The following is a 17859-nucleotide window of genomic DNA, read 5'->3' as shown; positions in this document are numbered from 1 at the left end:
GATGTCTTCTGACTTCCTGCTTTGAAACTTGTTTGGTCATAAACACAAACACAACCAGATGCGTCTCAGCCGGACACACACACATTCAGATACGTGACATACAGTGACTTAAGTTGACATACATCCTTTTCTATTTTTGCTCTACATGCAGTCTGTGTATTTTACAGTCTGCCTTAAATACAATTCTATTGTTTATTTATAAATATCATACAGCAGTGGAAAAAATAAGAAACCATTCCAAATGTTCATGAAATTATCATTTCTAGATGTGTTGTGGTCGTTCCAGTCCAGCGTCGGTTGAATTTCAACAAAATCAAACCTCTGCAGTGATGTAAAGTCATCCAACATGAAAGACTGACAGCCTTTCAAGACACTTGTTTTTATATTTTCCTGTGGACACATGACTGTTGTATTGCTTAAAAGTTAATCTGAACTTGTTTTCTTTGCAGCATTTGAGGTCTAGAAGAGCATCCTTTCTGTAATGTTCACCTGTTTCTCCGGTTTTCATTTTCTGAAAATAAATGCCAATAGAAACAATATTTTTATTTGGGAGAAATATTGTTAGTAGTTCACAGAATGAAACAAAAACGATAATTTTACCGAAACACACTTCAGAAAAACTAAAAATAGTTTTGATATGGCTTCTTGTTTTTTTACACGGCTGTATATATTATTTAAATGAGTGCTGAGAAAAGCTCCTAATTCAAACTGTATTTATTACACTATCTATTATTTAACCGTAACTTCAAAAGCTATCCGTTTAGCTTTAGATGAGATTGAAGTATGTTTAAAGAATACATTTTATGATTTGTATGAAAACCTTAAGTACAATCCATAGTAATGTAAGAACCTTAAAATCAAATCTTAGAACTCAGACAGACAGGCATCCTTTCAGGCTCAGCGAAAGAAAAGCATGATGTGAACAGAAGAGCCTGTCAGTACAGTGAAATGACTAAAACAGGATTGTAGACGGATTTCATCTGAGAAAGAGCAAGAGAGAAAGAGAGAGAGCGAGGGGTTATTGAGGGCGAGGGATGTTGGGGGGTGGATGAAAAATGGGTCACGTCGTGGTACATGCTAACAGAAAGCCAGCGCTATGGCAACCTGACAGCGGCAGAAGATCCGTGAGCAGATGAAACTGGAACAGAATGCTAATGAGCTGACGGAGTCTGGAGACGAGAGCGTTTCTCTCTCGCTATTCTGATGACTACACAGATGTCATTGTGATCATCTGAAAGATACAGACGTGTTTTAACCCACTAACACTTTCTAAAACAACTGTGTGGTCGATTCAGATTCATCTTCTGAACAAAACCAACACACACAGGATTTACCAGCAGTTATGCGCTTTTCACACTTAGCCCTCAGCATGTAGAATTACTCTCCAACAAATGGGCAACAGGATACGATGTCGTAATTGGAATTGCACGTTGTTGAAATATTGCAAATGTGCATTTTTAGGTTTATTTGTTTTTAGGTTTGTATTGCGTAAAGACTTTAATTTGAAAAGCAGCTGTTTTTTGTTGTCTTCTCTACACACACACACACACAGTTGTTCAGTTATGCTTCATGCACAGCTGCAGATGAGAATCATACAGAATCTCACTACAGTACAAATGCTTCTTATTTCTGACATTACACTATCAACCCAACAATATCAATAAAAAGTTACGAATCTGAGAGTTTTTGTATTTTGCAGGTAATCCTTTTATATTTCTTAATCTTCTTTTTATTTCTAGGTTTTGAATAAAGGGAAGATCCAGGCTGTTGTGTCCCACGGTACATTACATCAAAATAAGAGTAAAAAAGTAAAGGTGAGAGAAATGTTGTTGTTGTTGCGTTCGTGTGTGAGAGATCCACTACTGCAACTCCCCTCTCTCTCTCTCTCTCTCTCTCTCTCTCTCTCTCTCAATTTCAATAAGTGTGCTTTATTCCAGCTAAACTTCAGCAAAACTTCACGGATCACGTTGCCAGCACCACCCGGTCTTGTAGATTTATCCTCTACAACGTTAGGTAAATTAGACCTTTCCTGTCCATGCATGCTACCCAAGTCCTAGCGCAGGCTCTTGTCCTGTCCAGACCGGATTTTTGCAAGGACTCTTACCTTGCAAAAAACAAACCTCTACAGATGATCCAGAATACAGTGCCAAGAGTGGTCTTCAATGAACCAAAGAGAGCACACCTCACTCCTCTCTTCATTAAGTTAAAGACCACCACTGGTTCCGCTCCCCCATATCTTCAATGGCTTATACAGACCCGCCAGATCCCAGCGCTCTGCAAACGAACAACGTCTTGTAGTGCCATCCCAAAAAATGAAAGAATCACTCTCGCATACTTTCTTTGGATCAGTTCCACATTTGTTTCTTGATCTGCCCGCCGCTTCAAGATCAGCAGACCATCTTTAAGAATCGGCTGAAAACTCATCTCTTCCGTCAGCACCGGACCAATCAGTTCTGACTTCTATCTCTTCTCTACTCTTTTATATCCTTAGCTTAGCTTTGTATGCTGTGGACTATATGAGACCAGTTTTACTGCACGTTGTTGTCTTTATGTTGCTCCAATGGTTTACTTCATCTGTAAGTCGTCTGCTAAATGACTCAATGTAATGGGAATGTTATTGGCATGACAAAATGTTCATCAGTATTGCCAAAGCATTTGTAGCTGAGCTGTGTACAAAGAGTGCAAGTATTTATACAAGCGGAAAGAATGATAGTAACAGTAATAAAATCAAATAGAAATCAAATAAAGTGTGATGTATGTAGTGCAACTTAAAGTGGTTTATAATTATATGTAATTGGATTGAAACAGAAATGAAGTGTAGTTTAATCAAAGATTTACAAACAGTAGCAGAATAAAGTAATATACAGTATATAATGTTATAAACATATATTGGAAACATCAGCTCAGGGCAGATTAATTGTTTCGACACACATTGTGCAGCTAACACACAGTAGTCCTTGTGTTCTCCTAACAGTTTCTCATCATTTGACAGACTTTCAGACATCTGGTGTATGGACTTGATTTTTCCGTAGATCCGTGTATTTTGTGCATTGTGTTAGCAAGTCCGTCTCAATCTTGTTGAGATGACAGTGTGAATCCAGTCTCTGGTCCTGTGGCAGCCATGTTTGTCTGTGTCTGCCCGTCTCTATATGTCCACTGAGTCTGGATCTTGTCAACGTGGCTCTTGGTTTTCTGCAATCACTCTTTAGGGTCAAATAACATTTTACTTTGTTGTTTCGTTTGAGATTACCAATGAGTGATATAGTTGTGTTTCATTTCTGTTGAAATTTGGTTGAGTCAGATTTGGGCAGTATTGTTGTGGTTGAGAGCATCAGTGTTTGCTCTCTTTCTCTCTCTCTCTTACATTTAGTCATTTAGCAGACGCTCTTATCCAAAGCGACTTACAGAGAGTTCAGGGAGCAATAAAGCAATAGTACGATAGGTGCTAATACAAAGTTACTAGTTTCAACAAAAGCTAGACCACTACCTGTTAAGAGAAAGAGAGAGGGTTAGTGTACTTTATTTTCATTTGTCTGTATTCACTCTTCGGTGCATTAAGTCATTTCTACCATTAAAGAGCCCTTTGAACTTTGGTCCTGTCTAAGTTGATTCCTTTAACTTTATAGAATTGTTGCAATTTATTACATGTACACCCTTGCATATACTTCATGCAAAGTGCATTCAAGTTAAAGAAGATTTAAGGTTTTCCTCTCCATGGGAATTGAAACTATTGCTCCATCAATTGAGCGACACCAAACACCATTTTTCGTCTTTTCTGTGGAACCGTATTTGATTTCATGCATAGCTTCCATGTAACTCTGCCTGGATTTTGTTGGAATTGTAACGTAGGTGTTTTCCCCATCTCTTCCAAGGAACGCTGAGCTCTATCTGAAGGATTTTGTTCCTCTCTCTGCTCTTTTAACAGATCCACCCCCAGGGTTGTGGTGTCACAGTTGGGGGTGAACTATCCATGGGCCCTGGGGCTCATTTCCCTGCGTGAAGACCATCGTGTGGTGAATGACAACAGAGATCTTTGGGTGGCAAAACACATTCCGCACATTCCGAAGGGGGGAGGACAAGATGTCATCTTTATCACATTGCGGAGCGTTGGAAATGTGTGTAGTTTGGCTCATATGCTGTTAAATTAAATCAATACTGCCGAACAATATATTTTGTATATATATAGTTTAAGCACTTAAGTCTCATATGTGTCTCGTTTTTTTTTCTCTTGATGAAAAAAAGAGTCAGCAATCTTACAGATGTTTCCATTAGAGTTTCAAAAGAGATTTCAACAATGTCAGCTCAGATTTGTCTACAATCAAAGGTCAATATTATTGAAACTCATGTTCATATAAACATATTCTCATCAAATTGACTCAACACCAGATTGTTTTACTTCTACAATCCACATTTATTATACACATCCATTATTTTCATTGATTTCAACAATGACAGTCCTTTTTGTTTCAGTTTTTTATTCTCTAAAGCAACTTTGAGAGAAATGAAACAACTGAGAACTCCATCGATTCTGCTGAGCTGTGAAAGAAGAACGTCTGAGCACATTTTTCTGGGTTTGGGTTTCAGATTCAAGTTTTTTATCAGCTAATTCATTTTTTGTTCGACATTATTAAATGGGTTCTGTTTATAAAACAGAGTGTAATGCTTCCAAGTAAAACAAAACAAATCTTCCCACAATGCACTGGAGAATACATCAAATCCAATATTTAAACGTATTGATGTTTGTGCTGTGGTTTACCCAACAAAAATGATGTCACTTCCTGGAAGATGATGTCATTGAGAAACGTGTTAGTTCAAGACATGTTACAAAACTCTACGAGAATACAAAGTGACGAAGAGGACAGGAACAATTTTCAATAACCACTTAAATAATATTTTCAAGAAAGCATGTTTGATTTGAACCATTTTGAAAGAGGAACACATATCGAAAAGTTTCTCAGGTGACGTGGAAAAAAGGCACAACATATTAAAAATCGATTCGAACTGTTATGTTAAACCTTTTTCTTATTTGAGCTCGGCCGTTTATGATGAGTTCGACAGTTCCTCAACATATTCATCTGTTAAGACATCTATGAAATGTAGTGCAGTAAAAATCAAAACTCAATCAAACGGATAACAATAATAAACTCATAACCCCATCTTTAAAGCTGTAAAGCTGAAGATACGTAATAATGGAGTGTGTGGTGCTATGGCTGAATGGGGGAGATGAAATCCAGCCCTCTGGTGCAGATTGGGTGGCGTAGCTCATGGGTGGAGTCAAGCACACAAATACTCACACTTGTAGCTGTGAAACTCTTAGTTTGCTCACCTCGCAGGGGCGTGTGGATTTACTACCAGAAAGCAGCCTTCATTTCTGTCTGCTAAGCGTCTTGAGGGAAAACCGACCAGGAATCATAACATATTCTGAAGAACTCTCGGGTTTTCTGTAATTCTTCTCATTTTGATCTCTTTGAAGACACACAGGAATAATGGGTGCTCAGTTGTCTAAAGGTGAAGCTACGGTGGACGGAAACACTGTGGCTGAGAAAGCCAATGGTCAGGTGAGGATCTATTAGATGTGCCCTCTGGCTGGCAAGATTTTTCTATTCTGCTCGACCACCCTTTAATAATCATGTTTATCTCCCTGTTCATTTACTAATCTGTCATTGCCAGTTTCGCTGCTTTTGTCAATTGGTTCCATTCATTTCATTTCTAAAGGATTGGGTTTTGTCTCATTTTCTGGGTTTGGGGTGAATAGATTTGTGTATTAGGTAAAGTATTTAATGAGAATTTTTTTTCTTGAGCGGTTTTAGATGGTTACTTTAGTTGCCAAAATGACTGTGGTTGTGTGTTGGCGCTGAAACTGGCAGTAACCCGATTGGGGAACAAAAGGTTTCAAAGCTGCATGCAAATGATGCAGCGCGCTTCTGCTGATCTGCAAACAAAGCAATGCATGCATGCATGAGTGTGTGTGAATGCGAGGATCATTCCTCTGGTGCTTCATCAATAACCTTTCTGAAAAAACAACCCCCTTTAACCGTATGCGCACTAACCCCTCCCCAATCTAACCATTTTCATGTTAATGCACTGAATAATGTATTTTACTTCATGTGTTTTGGAAGACTACATCACAATTTGCAACACCGGCATTTAGATTTTACGAGATGACCCGATCGTATGGTTCTCCAAATGCATGTAAATGCAGAAAGGGGAAGCTTGTTTTTGGAGGAAGAGTTCGTTTTAAATGCCGTTGTGAGATCGATGTCCCGTTTTCCTTTGTTCCTCTGGTTTGCAAAGCTGCGGGTTTTAGTCGGTGGATCAACAGCGCCCCCTTGTGCCTGCACCCACTTGAGTCATCGCTGCATCCCTTAGTTTCAATGCACATTCGCTGTCGTTTTTCTGTTTGGACGTTTAGTATATTTTTAGCTGATGTATAATTCAGGAAATTCAACTTTTATTCTCCAGCCATTAAGCAATATTGGAACCGGGAGATGCTTATTGAAATGCCACCACGTATGATCCAGATGTTGCCTAGTGGTGTGAAAGATATGGACATTCGTATTATTCATTCAGTTGAGCTTTACGTGGGGTAATGGGCTGTATTAGGTGTAGCCTATTTATTAATTGTAGTTTTTTATTCTGCACGTGAATATGTCCTTTTACATGTTTAGTTTTGCGTTGACACATTTGATGTCTTATTGAAAGCTTACCTACTTTATTTTATACATAGGAAAACGGCCACGTAAAGACCAACGGTGATGTGTCCAGCAAGCCGGAGGGAGATGCTGTGGCAGCGGACGGCAACGGCACCGCGGAGGTCGCAAAGGACACGGAGGCCGGGGATGCCATCGAAGCCGCGCCCGCCACTGATGGAGACGCCGCCAAACCCGAAGGCGAAGCGGCCAAAGAAACTAAAAAGAAGAAGAGATTCTCCCTGAAGAACTCCTTCAAATTCAAGGGCATTTCCCTGAAGAAAAACAAAAAACGTGAGGAGGGAGTCGAGAACGCCGCCGCGCCCGCTGCCGAAGAGAAAGCCGAAGACAAGCCCGAGGAGAACGGCCAGGCCGCCGCAGAAACCACAGATGAGCCAGCTGCAGATGCCGAGACCAATGAGACGCCAGCACCCGAGGCAGAGGCGGAGCCAAAGGAAGAAGACACCGCCCAGGAGGCGGAAGCCGCGCCCACAGAGGAAACAGCTAAATCCGAGGAGCCCCCCACAACATCCGAGGAGCCCCCAAAATGTGAGGAGACCCCTGCCGACATCACGCCCACCACTGCTTCAGACCCCGAGCCGGCCACGGAGTGACCTCACTCTTGTGTGGCAACCGGACTGTTTTTCTTTATCGTTTTGTCTTTTTGAGATTGAAATATATATATAAAATATATATAAATATATGAGACTTGAGCCACAGTGGTAAAGTTACAGCAATACCACGGTGAAACAGAGTTCTTTTAACGCACCACATTTGCTGATAACTAGTTCATGGCTTGTCCGGTTCTGTCCCTGACCCGTGCCGGAGAGAGAAGTGCTCTGTGGTGTGTCGCTCTGTAAGAACTGGGATGGAAATGTTCTTTGGATTACAACAGTCAATGGACTTTCAGAAGAAAAGCAACGTTTGGAAGAGTGTGGCTGGCTCTTCACGGTTTTCAGTTTTTTCTCGTTTAAACGTCATCTGATTTTCAGGGTTGGTGAGTGAAATTGAGAAGAATCGTCATTTTGAGATTTGGTGAAAGGACAATGTGAAACCTCTTAAAGGGGTTTTCTTTTCTTTTCTTAAATAGCTCTACATTCCAATTTTGTTAGCCCTGAAAACTGTTAAGTGTCAGGAGTGGATATAGCTTTTAGTCTTCTAGTCTGTTTATAATGATGTTTTTACAGTTTTAATCGGATCAGAGAGGTCGGATACATTTACACATCTCAACGTTTACGACAAAGGGGAATTAAACCACTGCTTTTTTCCAATATATATTTTTGTTCTGTTTTGTCTCTGTACATACATTTTCTGACTCTTTATTTTGCTAACATTTCCAGATGTTATTAAAAAGATGTTGTAAGATTAGGCCAAATAAATGTTTGACCCTCTCTTTCGTTTCATGACTGCGCCCTTGTTTGTTTTTCTGGGATCTACAGATGAAGTATTTTGATAGGGGAATTATCACCCTTTAGACATTTTTGACATAATAAAACTCTGGTTGTCATCACTGATGTTCTGTGATTTTTAGAATTCAGATACAAATAAGAAATGGAGATAAGTTGGAGGAGTCTCATCCTGCAGCTCTTTGGAGAAAAACACAGTCCGAGCAAAGAACCTCATGGGCTGTGCATTATGTTACCTGGGTTTGACACAAAATCGTGTCTCATCTTCGCTGCTCTAACCAATAAAGATCATAAAAGGATTGGACGGCAGTATAATTGGTAGGTTTTTTGGGATGCATCACCCCATAAACTGATTTAAAATGGGTTCATTCATAAAAGGGATCACTGCACCATATTCGGGTTGAAATCAAACAAACAGATCATGCAAGCAATTTCATGATGATCAGCAATTCACAGTTCAAACTTCTGGCTGCTACTGTAGTTTTTATTGGTTGTTGACAACAAGTTTTATTACCATTTGTACCTAAAAGAAAACACTAAATGACAAATTCCTACACCTAAAGGAGGAAGAATAAGGCATGAGTCCAGTTTTGATACCGTAGTTTCGTGCAGAAAACCATTTTAATAGCAAATGGCATCACTTTGTTCACCAAGTTTGACAAATGTAAACAAAACACACAACAGTATTTGTATGACCATATCGTTTTCCTTTAAAAACACGGTTAAACTACAGTATGTCGTGGTGGAAGCATGGTACAACATTTGTGATAATATTAGTTTTGATAATATTAGTAGTGAATTGTTTTGACCGGGTTTAAAAACAAGAACCCAGGGTTAAAATCTGTGCTGGTTTAAAAATTCAAGCCTAATGCAAAATCAATTACTTATTTCAACTTAAAAGTGTGGAGAACAGCGACCTCTGCTGGACCCCATATGTCACTTTACTAGAGACCCCCACATAGGCCTACTCAATACCACACTTGGGGTAGATGACCTTGGCCACTTATATAGTTTTATGACGTATTTCCTGTATTTGGCACAAGCGGTGAACAATTCCTCATTTTAACATTTGACATGCAAATGTCCGCTTGGGAATACCATCAACACAAATGAACAATTGTGATGTTTCTAATAAAGTTGTAAACGTTTTACAAAATACTCATCTGCGCCAGTGGTGGTAGTTATGCCTTATGCCCTCCGTATACTTTTGCTGCTTCAAACGTGTCCCAGCTGCTTTTGTGGTTGCTTTCCTTTAAACTTGATCATCTTTTTTCATTTTGTTTTTGAACACACAATTCTTTCATTCAGATTCTTAAAAAATACACAGTATTTCCCCCCGGCCCCGCCTCCGACAACCGCGTCATCATCAGTGTTGGAAGCTCACCAGCGAGAAGTTCCATCGGCGACTGAGGCGGTCGGGTAACATTTAAAACTGCTCACTTTTAGTCAAAGTTGCTTTAAAGTGTGCTTACCGGTGTTGTGCCGAAAAATGACTCCTACCAAATGACTCCCTACTGTCCTGGGTCGGCTCGAGAGAAATAGACACTTAATTTACGTGTTCTCTTGCGCTGCTTCATCTCTTTATGATATTGTGAGGCATCACGGATCTTTGATATCTGTCAAAAACTTTTAATAGCTTTATTTAAATGAAATAAATAAAGCACTTCCATAGCAAGCTCACAAGTCAGAATCCTCACGTTTTCTCTGTATCCTCATTCCCTTGAAACCTCCTCTTCATGTTTATTCTACTTAAAATAAAGTATTTTCACCACAACATAGGCCCAAACATCTTCCCCACAAGTATTCACACAGAGATGGCAGTGTTTTCAAGTTACATCTGTATTCTGTACCATGTAACATTTTGCACAGCTGTATCTGTCTTTTATAAATGTGATCAAACTAAAGACTCTGGGGATATTTGAAGGGTGCGATACTATTCTGTAAGTACTCAAGATTAACATGAGATATACAGAAACTTTGAGTTAGGGCCGCTTTAACCACATGCTTAAGACATTTGCATTGTATGAATGTACTGTGAGACTTTAGATATAAACACGGGGACTGGTAAATGACTGTTTTATCATTAATATGTGTTAACTCCCTATTCATTTAAAAGATTGTTTGGGAATACCATCATTCCGGTGCCGTAGTTTCAGGGCAATGAGGTCATGAGCATTCCAGCCATTTATAGATCTTCTGAATCTGGGTCCGCTTAAAAACAGAGAAAGAACAAGTGAGTTTTAATAAGCTTATTCGAGCTCCTTATTTAACAGTAAGCTTTTTAAGAGTAAGCTGGAAGCTGTATGATAACTCCTTTGTGATTGTTTCTGTAGCTTCATCCATTGCATGTCGCATTCGGTTAAATACGTCAAATGTATAACTCGTGTAACTCATATCCTCTGAACAGTATAGGTCATGAGGTGGAGGTAAATAGTTGAGCATTGCATTGGCATCACAAGAGTAGGGTCCTATGATCTCCACGATGCATAAAACGCGGACAGGCACAAGAACTGAATTAGCTTTAGGCCTATAACACAAAATGGCACGGAATCTGGCGAATGTAACTTCTTAACCAGAAAGAAGCGCAAAACAGCGAACAAAATGTTAATTGTTTGTATACATGTCTGTATTAAAAGTGGTTAGGCTGCGTGTGTGTACTGTTCGCGTAAAGCTGTTTGTATTGAAGCCACTGTCCATAGATATAAATAACTAGATGTCCTATTAGCATCTGTTTGGATAATGTAGGAGTGGAGGGATTTTGTCAATCTTAAAATAAATGTATTTATGAATGTTCAAGATCGGGTAACATGATATGTCATGCATTCTGACTTCTATAAACTGTTGAACGTGCTGGCTTCTCGTGCTTTACATGGTTAACTTGGAGTCGGACGTCTGACGTAGTTTTTCTGTGTTTAAAACACTCCCCCAGCACTCCAACTTGTTTCGGAAAGTTTTTAGTCTGGATTCCTTTTTCTTAGTAGGGATCCACTCCTTTTATAGGGCAATCCTCTCGAAAAAGCACGGAAGGTTTTCTAAAAATATATATACAGCCCACCCGTCAACCGACTAGCATAGAAAGACCCGCTTACCATCAAGATTGGCTGCGCTGTGGGTCTGCACTGCAGCTTGTTACTCTTGCAATAGAGAGTTTGATGTGTTTGTTTGTTCACAGCATTTCAGTGACCGATGTTATATAACTCTGGATTTGGACATCGTTTGAAACTGATAGATGTCGCGGTCCTGGTGGTAAAAAATGCCGGACACGAACTGCACGCGGTAAGTCAAACAAAGTCATATATCTGTGTTTTGTTGGCAATCGGCGTGTACGTGCATAATGTAAATAACACGAAGGGATTAATGTGATGATGTGTTGCTTGCTCATGCTGTAGTTCCATCCCGCTCTCCTCACTAGTACCACCTCTAGCAGCTCATGGTTTTACGGAAACAATCGTACAGCTGTATCTCTCTTTTATTCATTTGATCAAACTAAATACTCTCTGAAGATACCAAATAAACTGCACAGCCATCCGCCCAGTTGTGGCATTATGGCAAACTGTGAGTGACGTCAGTGTTCTATTACAAGATGGCGGATACGTCTATGTGCCTGGGCGCTTGAACGAGGCATCTAGTTATTTATATCTATGCTACTGTCAAACAACCTTTGCGGTGACCCATCAAAATAAAAGTCCGGTTAAATAAGTTATAAACTCCCAATTTCACAACACCATCCCCCCTACTTTTTTTTAATAATTCAACCACTAATATATTATTAACTTTAGTGTATGGAATTTAATGTGCTAGTAAAGTTATAAAAACAGTACTTATTTACAATTTTCGTTAAAATATAGTACTTAAGTTTAAGTAGACCTGAAAACAAAATAAAATGTACTGGTAGGATGGGTTATTAACATAGTTAAGTATTACAGTATTAATGCACAGTATATTGCTTTGGACAAAAGCATCAGCATCTTTTTTCTACATGTAATCTTTTCCTGATGCAAAACAGAGTACTTACAGCTGGAGTACTGACTGGTTTCATCATCAGAAACTATAGAGGAAATATTCAATATACACATTATTTTTTCAATATACACGTTAATATTTAGTATTTTATGATAATTCAATGTATAGCTTGAATGGACTTTAAATTGCTTTGGATAAAAGTGTCTGCCAAATAAGTCAGAGGGTTGAATAATCATTTTCATCATGTATTTCTGAAATAACATAGAGTACTTACAGATGAAGGTTAAAGTGGCATTAAGAATCTGGACATCAGCAACTATAAAAGCAATATTGAATAAACACATTATTTTGGTATGTAAATATTTCAGTATTTCGTGAGAATTAATTGAATAAATATTTCTCTAATGTTGAATGAAATTGTTCAGCTCAAAGTTAAACTTCTTTTCATGCACTCTTTTATATGAACTTTATAATGGTAGGATTGCACATCTACATGCGTACTTAAGTCTGAATTGCTCTAATGTAATATTTCACCTCTGTTTGATATAATGTCCTCGTGCTTTACACAGACTTTTCCCAGTTCTTTTTTCAGCCCCAATACTGATTTTGTTACATTTTCGAATGTCACGACGTCATTAACATCCTGAGATGGGCTTGTGCACACAGACACTCCAGAACTGAAAGAGTTATTCTGATATTGGAAGAACAAACGCAATTTATTACAAACAATCAAGATCTGTCAGTATAATGACTCCTCTAGTTTACCGTTCTTTTGTTGTACCTGGAAGAAATAATTGTAATCTTCTGTATGTAGAAGAGGCTCCAATTGATCATCTTCCTTCTGCAGATGATGGATCTCTGTATTTAGTGTCCGTATGTGATTCTCAGCCTGCGCCACTTCTTGCTCCACGTGAGTTGTGACCATTGCTCGTACCGCAGTTTGTCTTTCCTGGATTATTTTGATCATCTCTGTAAAAATGTTGTCAGTTTTCTTCACGGCTTCTAGTGCAGAGCGCTGGTTTAAGACAAACAGGGAATTTAGAATCACAGTCATTATGACTGATGATGATAATGATTATTATTATAGTCAAGGTTTGATTTTCTGTAATGTTGGTGCAGAAATATCAATGTCAGTATTTCCAGTGCTCAGTTTGACTGCTATTTGAAATTCACAGTAATGCTTATACAGTCAATAAAACATGTGAAATTGCTTGTAAATACAGTAGATCAATGTAGTAAATAGATCAATTTGATTTCAGTTTGACAAATCAGTCAATATTGACAGGTGTAAGTCACACAAACTGTACCTTATGTTGGTTCACAGCTTTCCCGAACTTCTCCACTTTTTCCTTTCTGTCCGTCATTTTATATTTGATATTTGTCTGTCTTAATTTGAGTTCTTTCTGTAGATTAATGTGCAATAAACACTCTTAAAAAAACGTGCTACAAACGGGTCCTCACAGTGATGCCATAGATAAAGGATCAATTCAATAGAAAATAGATCAATTCACTAAGGTAAGAACCATTTCTTTCGTACTAATCTAAAGAACCCCTTTCCACAACCGAGAACCTTTTGGGAAAGGTTCTTTTGATGTTAAAGGTTCTTTATCAAGATATATTCAGCCAAAATTGGTTCTTCAACGGCATTGTGGGCTGTAGAATATATAGAAATTATTGAAATATCACAAACATACATGTTGCAATAGTGTGCAATGATTAAAAAAATGATAAACGCTATGCGTAGACTTCAAGATAGGCTTATATGTTGGTAAGTTCCTCTGTTGCATAGCAATAAAAAACAACTTACATTTAGTAAAAATACAGGAAGATGTCTTTGTTTCTAAAATAAGAATAAGCAACTTGTATATTCAGTACATTCAGTATGTTACCTGGTTTTCTACCATTTCTGCAGCAGCTGATATTGTTCTATGCCCCCTGTGCTTGTCTCCGGTACAAAGCACACAGATGCACGTCCGGTCATCTTTACAATAAATCTCCAGAGCTTTGTGATGCTCAGAGCAGATCTGCTGCTGTAAACTAGGTTCCATCAGCTTGTGTTTCTTGAATGCTTCAGACTCGTAATGAGGCCGGAGGTGAATTTGACAGTAAGAAGCCAAACACACCGAACAAGACTTAATGGCTTTTCGTTTTTGTACCATGCAAACATCACACCCCTTGTCTCCAGGCCCAGCTTTTGGGGCATTTTTGATTCCCTTAACAATTCCAGCCAGTACTATACATTTGCTAAGAGTTGGTCTTTGATGAAAGGTTTCCCTGCAGTTGGGGCAGCAGCAAACTCCGCTCTGAATCTCACGATCCCAGACCATCTTAATGCAGTGCATACAGAAAGTGTGCCCACAAGATGTGGTGACTGGGTCCTTAAATATATCCAGACAGATTGGACAGCTTAAAGAATTTGGAGCATCATACGACGATCCTTCCATTTTATGCTTTCAGTTCAGACTTCTTGTATGGCCAAATGTTTCTGTTGGTCTGGTTTAAAACAAAGAATAATGAAACAATATAGTACACTATACAAATAAGGTGCTTGACAATGCCATAGAAGAACATTTTTGTCTAAGTGGTTCCATAGAGATCTTTCAATATCTAAAGAACATTTCGGTTTCATAAGATCCTTTGTGGCGAAAAAGAAAGAAAGAGATTGACTTTATGGTTCTTTTCTTCTATGACATTGCTGTGAAGAATCTTTTAAGAGTGTAAGTTTCGTTTGAGAAAGAGCAACTAGTTCTATATGAATCAGAAGTCACTCAAACCACTCCATACCCGTTAAGTTAATAACGCATGTAAAAGAACATACTCACATTTACAGAAGAGAGAAGGGAGGTTTTTCTCCAAGCCTTAAAATCTACTTTCAGTTTTGTTTCAGCCAAGGTAACCATGCGTCACCATTTGTTTAAAAAAAGGAAGAGGGGATCAGAGCTGTTGAAAAACAGAGTTGCGACTATAGACGTCCGTTGAAAGAATAGAACGCGGAAGTAGCTTTAAAGTCCCAAACATTTACATTTGAAGGTAAGTTGATAAAATACATTTCTGTAAAACTGGTGTTTTTTTGTAAGGATGGTTTGAAACAAAATATTGTTTTCCTAAATAAAAAAGCCTTTTCTGTGTGTCTGTATGTGTGGTTGAATGATTTTCTATAATTTTCTAGAAGGTGTCATCTATCCTCTCCCTGTATAAAATATGTAATAAAATGCCTTACTGTCTGAAATTGTTTGCACTCTTTGTGGAATATTTACTTGCAATAATTGATTTGTTATTGATAAATTACTTCTGCGTTTTTATGTGAATGTCTTTAAAGTATAATTATTGTAATATAACGTATTTATTAATGTATAATTTACGTTGGTATGATCTTAGAATCATAAGAAACAGATGAATGCATGCGTACTGTTAATGTATTGCACATTATGCATCCTTCCTAGTCAAATTAAACACACAAAACTGTTTAGTACCACATATCAGACAAAATAATATTATTATCAATTTAATCAACATATTAATCCGTCCTTGTGTTGGTTTTTAGTGAAATGTATTGCAAACACTGCTGCTTCTACTGTCTCTCCCACTTAAACCCATTCAAACAGTTTTGAGAGCTCCATGAACTGGCAGCGAGATCAAAGTTTGTCGCAACTCTGTTTTTCAATGGCACGTGTAGGATGATTGTTGCATGTACACCACGTGTGTCAGTGCTTTACAGGTACTCATAATGCTAGTAGATAGTGATACGGTGTGTAATGTTTCTTGGTGATTCAATTGTTTCAAATGTAATTGTTGCAAGCTAAAAAAGTATTGCATGTTGTCCTCCAGGTTTTAAGTCATTGCATGGGCGTAAATCACAGTGTTTCTCCCAATATTTTTTCCAATCGCTGAGATGCATTTCACATTAAGGCCACTTTTGCACATCTTTAAACTCGGTGAGCACAACATTAGTACGACAACTGTGTATCATTCACTTGTCAAAGTCATACACGTTTTCAACTGCATGAGTGTGGACGAGCTTGAGACCACACCCGAAGTGTCCACTAGATGGCAACAGAGTCCATATATTATAGTGTGGCTCCTGCATTTCTTTTCTAGCTCTTCTGTATAACACCGGCCTCATGCACTGCACATGACCCCTTCATGAATGCAAATCACCAGTAAATGACACCTTTAATGCCTGTCTCTTGCCAGATTTTTGCACTTAATCCGACTCATAAATTGGAGCGAATGTGGGAGATCAGACTTCATGTTTGTACAGTAGCACATATTCCATTTGTTCTTCTTTCAAATGATTGAAAAAGTAGCCTAATTTATATGTTTCTGTGTGACAGACTCTGCCCTTTCTTTTAGGTGCTTTGAAATGAATGAGCTGGTCCAGCGATCGTGTGGAATCCAGATCTGATTCATCCATATCAAAACAGACTCGTGCCGGTGGGACATGGCGCCGTTTTCAGTCTATCAGCGTGCAGATCTATCACGACACCTTCTGTCCTGTGTTTTATCTGTGAATCAGTGTGAGCTTGAACGGGTAATCTCCAACAGCATGAACGCTGTATTACGCACATCGATTCATAACACGGAGAAACTTTTTGAAAGCCCATATTTTCTCAAAGGCATGCTCGGTTCATCTGAATTCATTCAAAGGCTGTAAGTACAAACATCTCGGTTGTGTTAGTGTACAATTGCCTGCTCAATAAAGAAGTTCTGGCAAGGAACTCTGGGGGTGGTTTCCCGGACGGGATTTAAGCCTGTTTAAGCCTATAGTCCCAGACTAATTCAAATGTTAGTGCTGTCTCGATCGAAAAAAACTTGCACTTGCATATCTTAAAGTATATGCGCACAGTAACGTTTGTTTGTTAACTATGTTTTTAAAAACACCTAAAGGCTAGTCCTGTTAGGGCTAATCCCTGTCGGGGAAGCCGCCCCTAGAAGTCTAAATTCTGACATAATAACTTTACAGCACAGCTGATTGGTTCCTTCCGTATCAGCAGCCAATGAGCTTGCTGCTCTATGTTTAAATCTTGGCCAATGATTGTTGAAGTAGTGCAGTGCGGTTCAGAAACCCTCCTCCTTCCCCAACTCCACCGGTGTAGCTCTGCTTCAACGTGATCACGTAAGATGGCTTCCTCATGACAGAACAGTTTTACAGGTGGGTTTTCTGAATAAGACAGGTCATTCATTTTTACATCTTCATTGTATTTGTCTTGAAATGCAATTGGTTTAAACTACTACAACAAATAATATTAATCTTTTTTTTTTTAAGAATTAAGACAGTTTTCACTCTTTTTATTTTTACCTAAAATGTGGATGTTAAGGAAAAGATGGTCTATTAGTCAGTTATTTTTATTTCTGTTTTATTTTGTAAATAAATGTATTACCATTGTCGTTGGAAGTCACCAGAGCACGTTTTCTAAACGTTTTCAATACTTAGATTAAGAAAACACACAGGCATGAACTGTATTTAAATATAAAGGTACCGTGCTTTTATTTTCAGATTCACAGTTAAAGTATATATACTGCAGTAAGTTTTACCACAGTATGAGAATAGTCAGACATACTGTATATAGCTCAGCATCTCTTCGAAAAGAAAGCAGTTGGCACAGCTGCTTTAAGTAACTAAAACCCTTCATTTAGAAATAACTATTAAAAACGTGATTCATTGTGACTCAGTGTTGTTTCAGATGTGGATGTTCTCCAGGAGCAGTGAATGGGAGCAGTCATTTACCAAACACTCGTAAAACCCACCTCAATGTAAATGAGCTACGGGCCCCTTTCGAAAAAAGAACGCAGACTTGTTT

The 17859-nt window shown here is 38.5% G+C and overlaps 2 protein-coding genes across 3 annotated transcripts; one reads left to right on the top strand and one right to left on the bottom strand.

Annotated features, from left to right (window-relative positions):
• The first annotated feature begins 5333 nt into the window (after positions 1 to 5333).
• On the top strand, positions 5334 to 8095 carry marcksl1a (MARCKS-like 1a). Its single transcript, XM_079472298.1, has 2 exons — positions 5334 to 5558; positions 6728 to 8095. Exons 1-2 carry the CDS (start codon positions 5487 to 5489, stop codon positions 7301 to 7303), a joined length of 648 nt encoding a protein of 215 aa, XP_079328424.1. The 5' UTR covers positions 5334 to 5486; the 3' UTR covers positions 7304 to 8095.
• A 592-nt stretch (positions 8096 to 8687) lies between these two features.
• LOC306903810 (tripartite motif-containing protein 29-like) lies at positions 8688 to 14994 on the bottom strand. Of its 2 annotated transcripts, XM_079473306.1 has the most exons (8): positions 14881 to 14994; positions 13948 to 14551; positions 13366 to 13461; positions 12840 to 13073; positions 12593 to 12749; positions 12333 to 12374; positions 12111 to 12143; positions 8688 to 10306 (listed from the first exon to the last, which is right to left on the bottom strand). In XM_079473306.1, exons 2-8 carry the CDS (start codon positions 14500 to 14502, stop codon positions 10281 to 10283), a joined length of 1143 nt encoding a protein of 380 aa, XP_079329432.1. In that variant the 5' UTR covers positions 14503 to 14551; positions 14881 to 14994; the 3' UTR covers positions 8688 to 10280. The 2 variants fall into 2 exon arrangements, with proteins under 2 accessions (XP_079329432.1, XP_079329431.1); XM_079473305.1 differs by lacking the exon at positions 8688 to 10306 and having other exon boundaries at positions 11922 to 12143.
• Between the last annotated feature and the right edge of the window lie 2865 nt (positions 14995 to 17859).

This window comes from Barbatula barbatula (assembly GCF_947034865.1).
Source record: "Barbatula barbatula genome assembly, chromosome: 14".
NCBI classification, from domain to species: Eukaryota; Metazoa; Chordata; class Actinopteri; order Cypriniformes; family Nemacheilidae; genus Barbatula; species Barbatula barbatula.
Note: the sequence above shows the minus strand (reverse complement) of the source record. Positions and strands in the feature narration are given on the sequence as shown.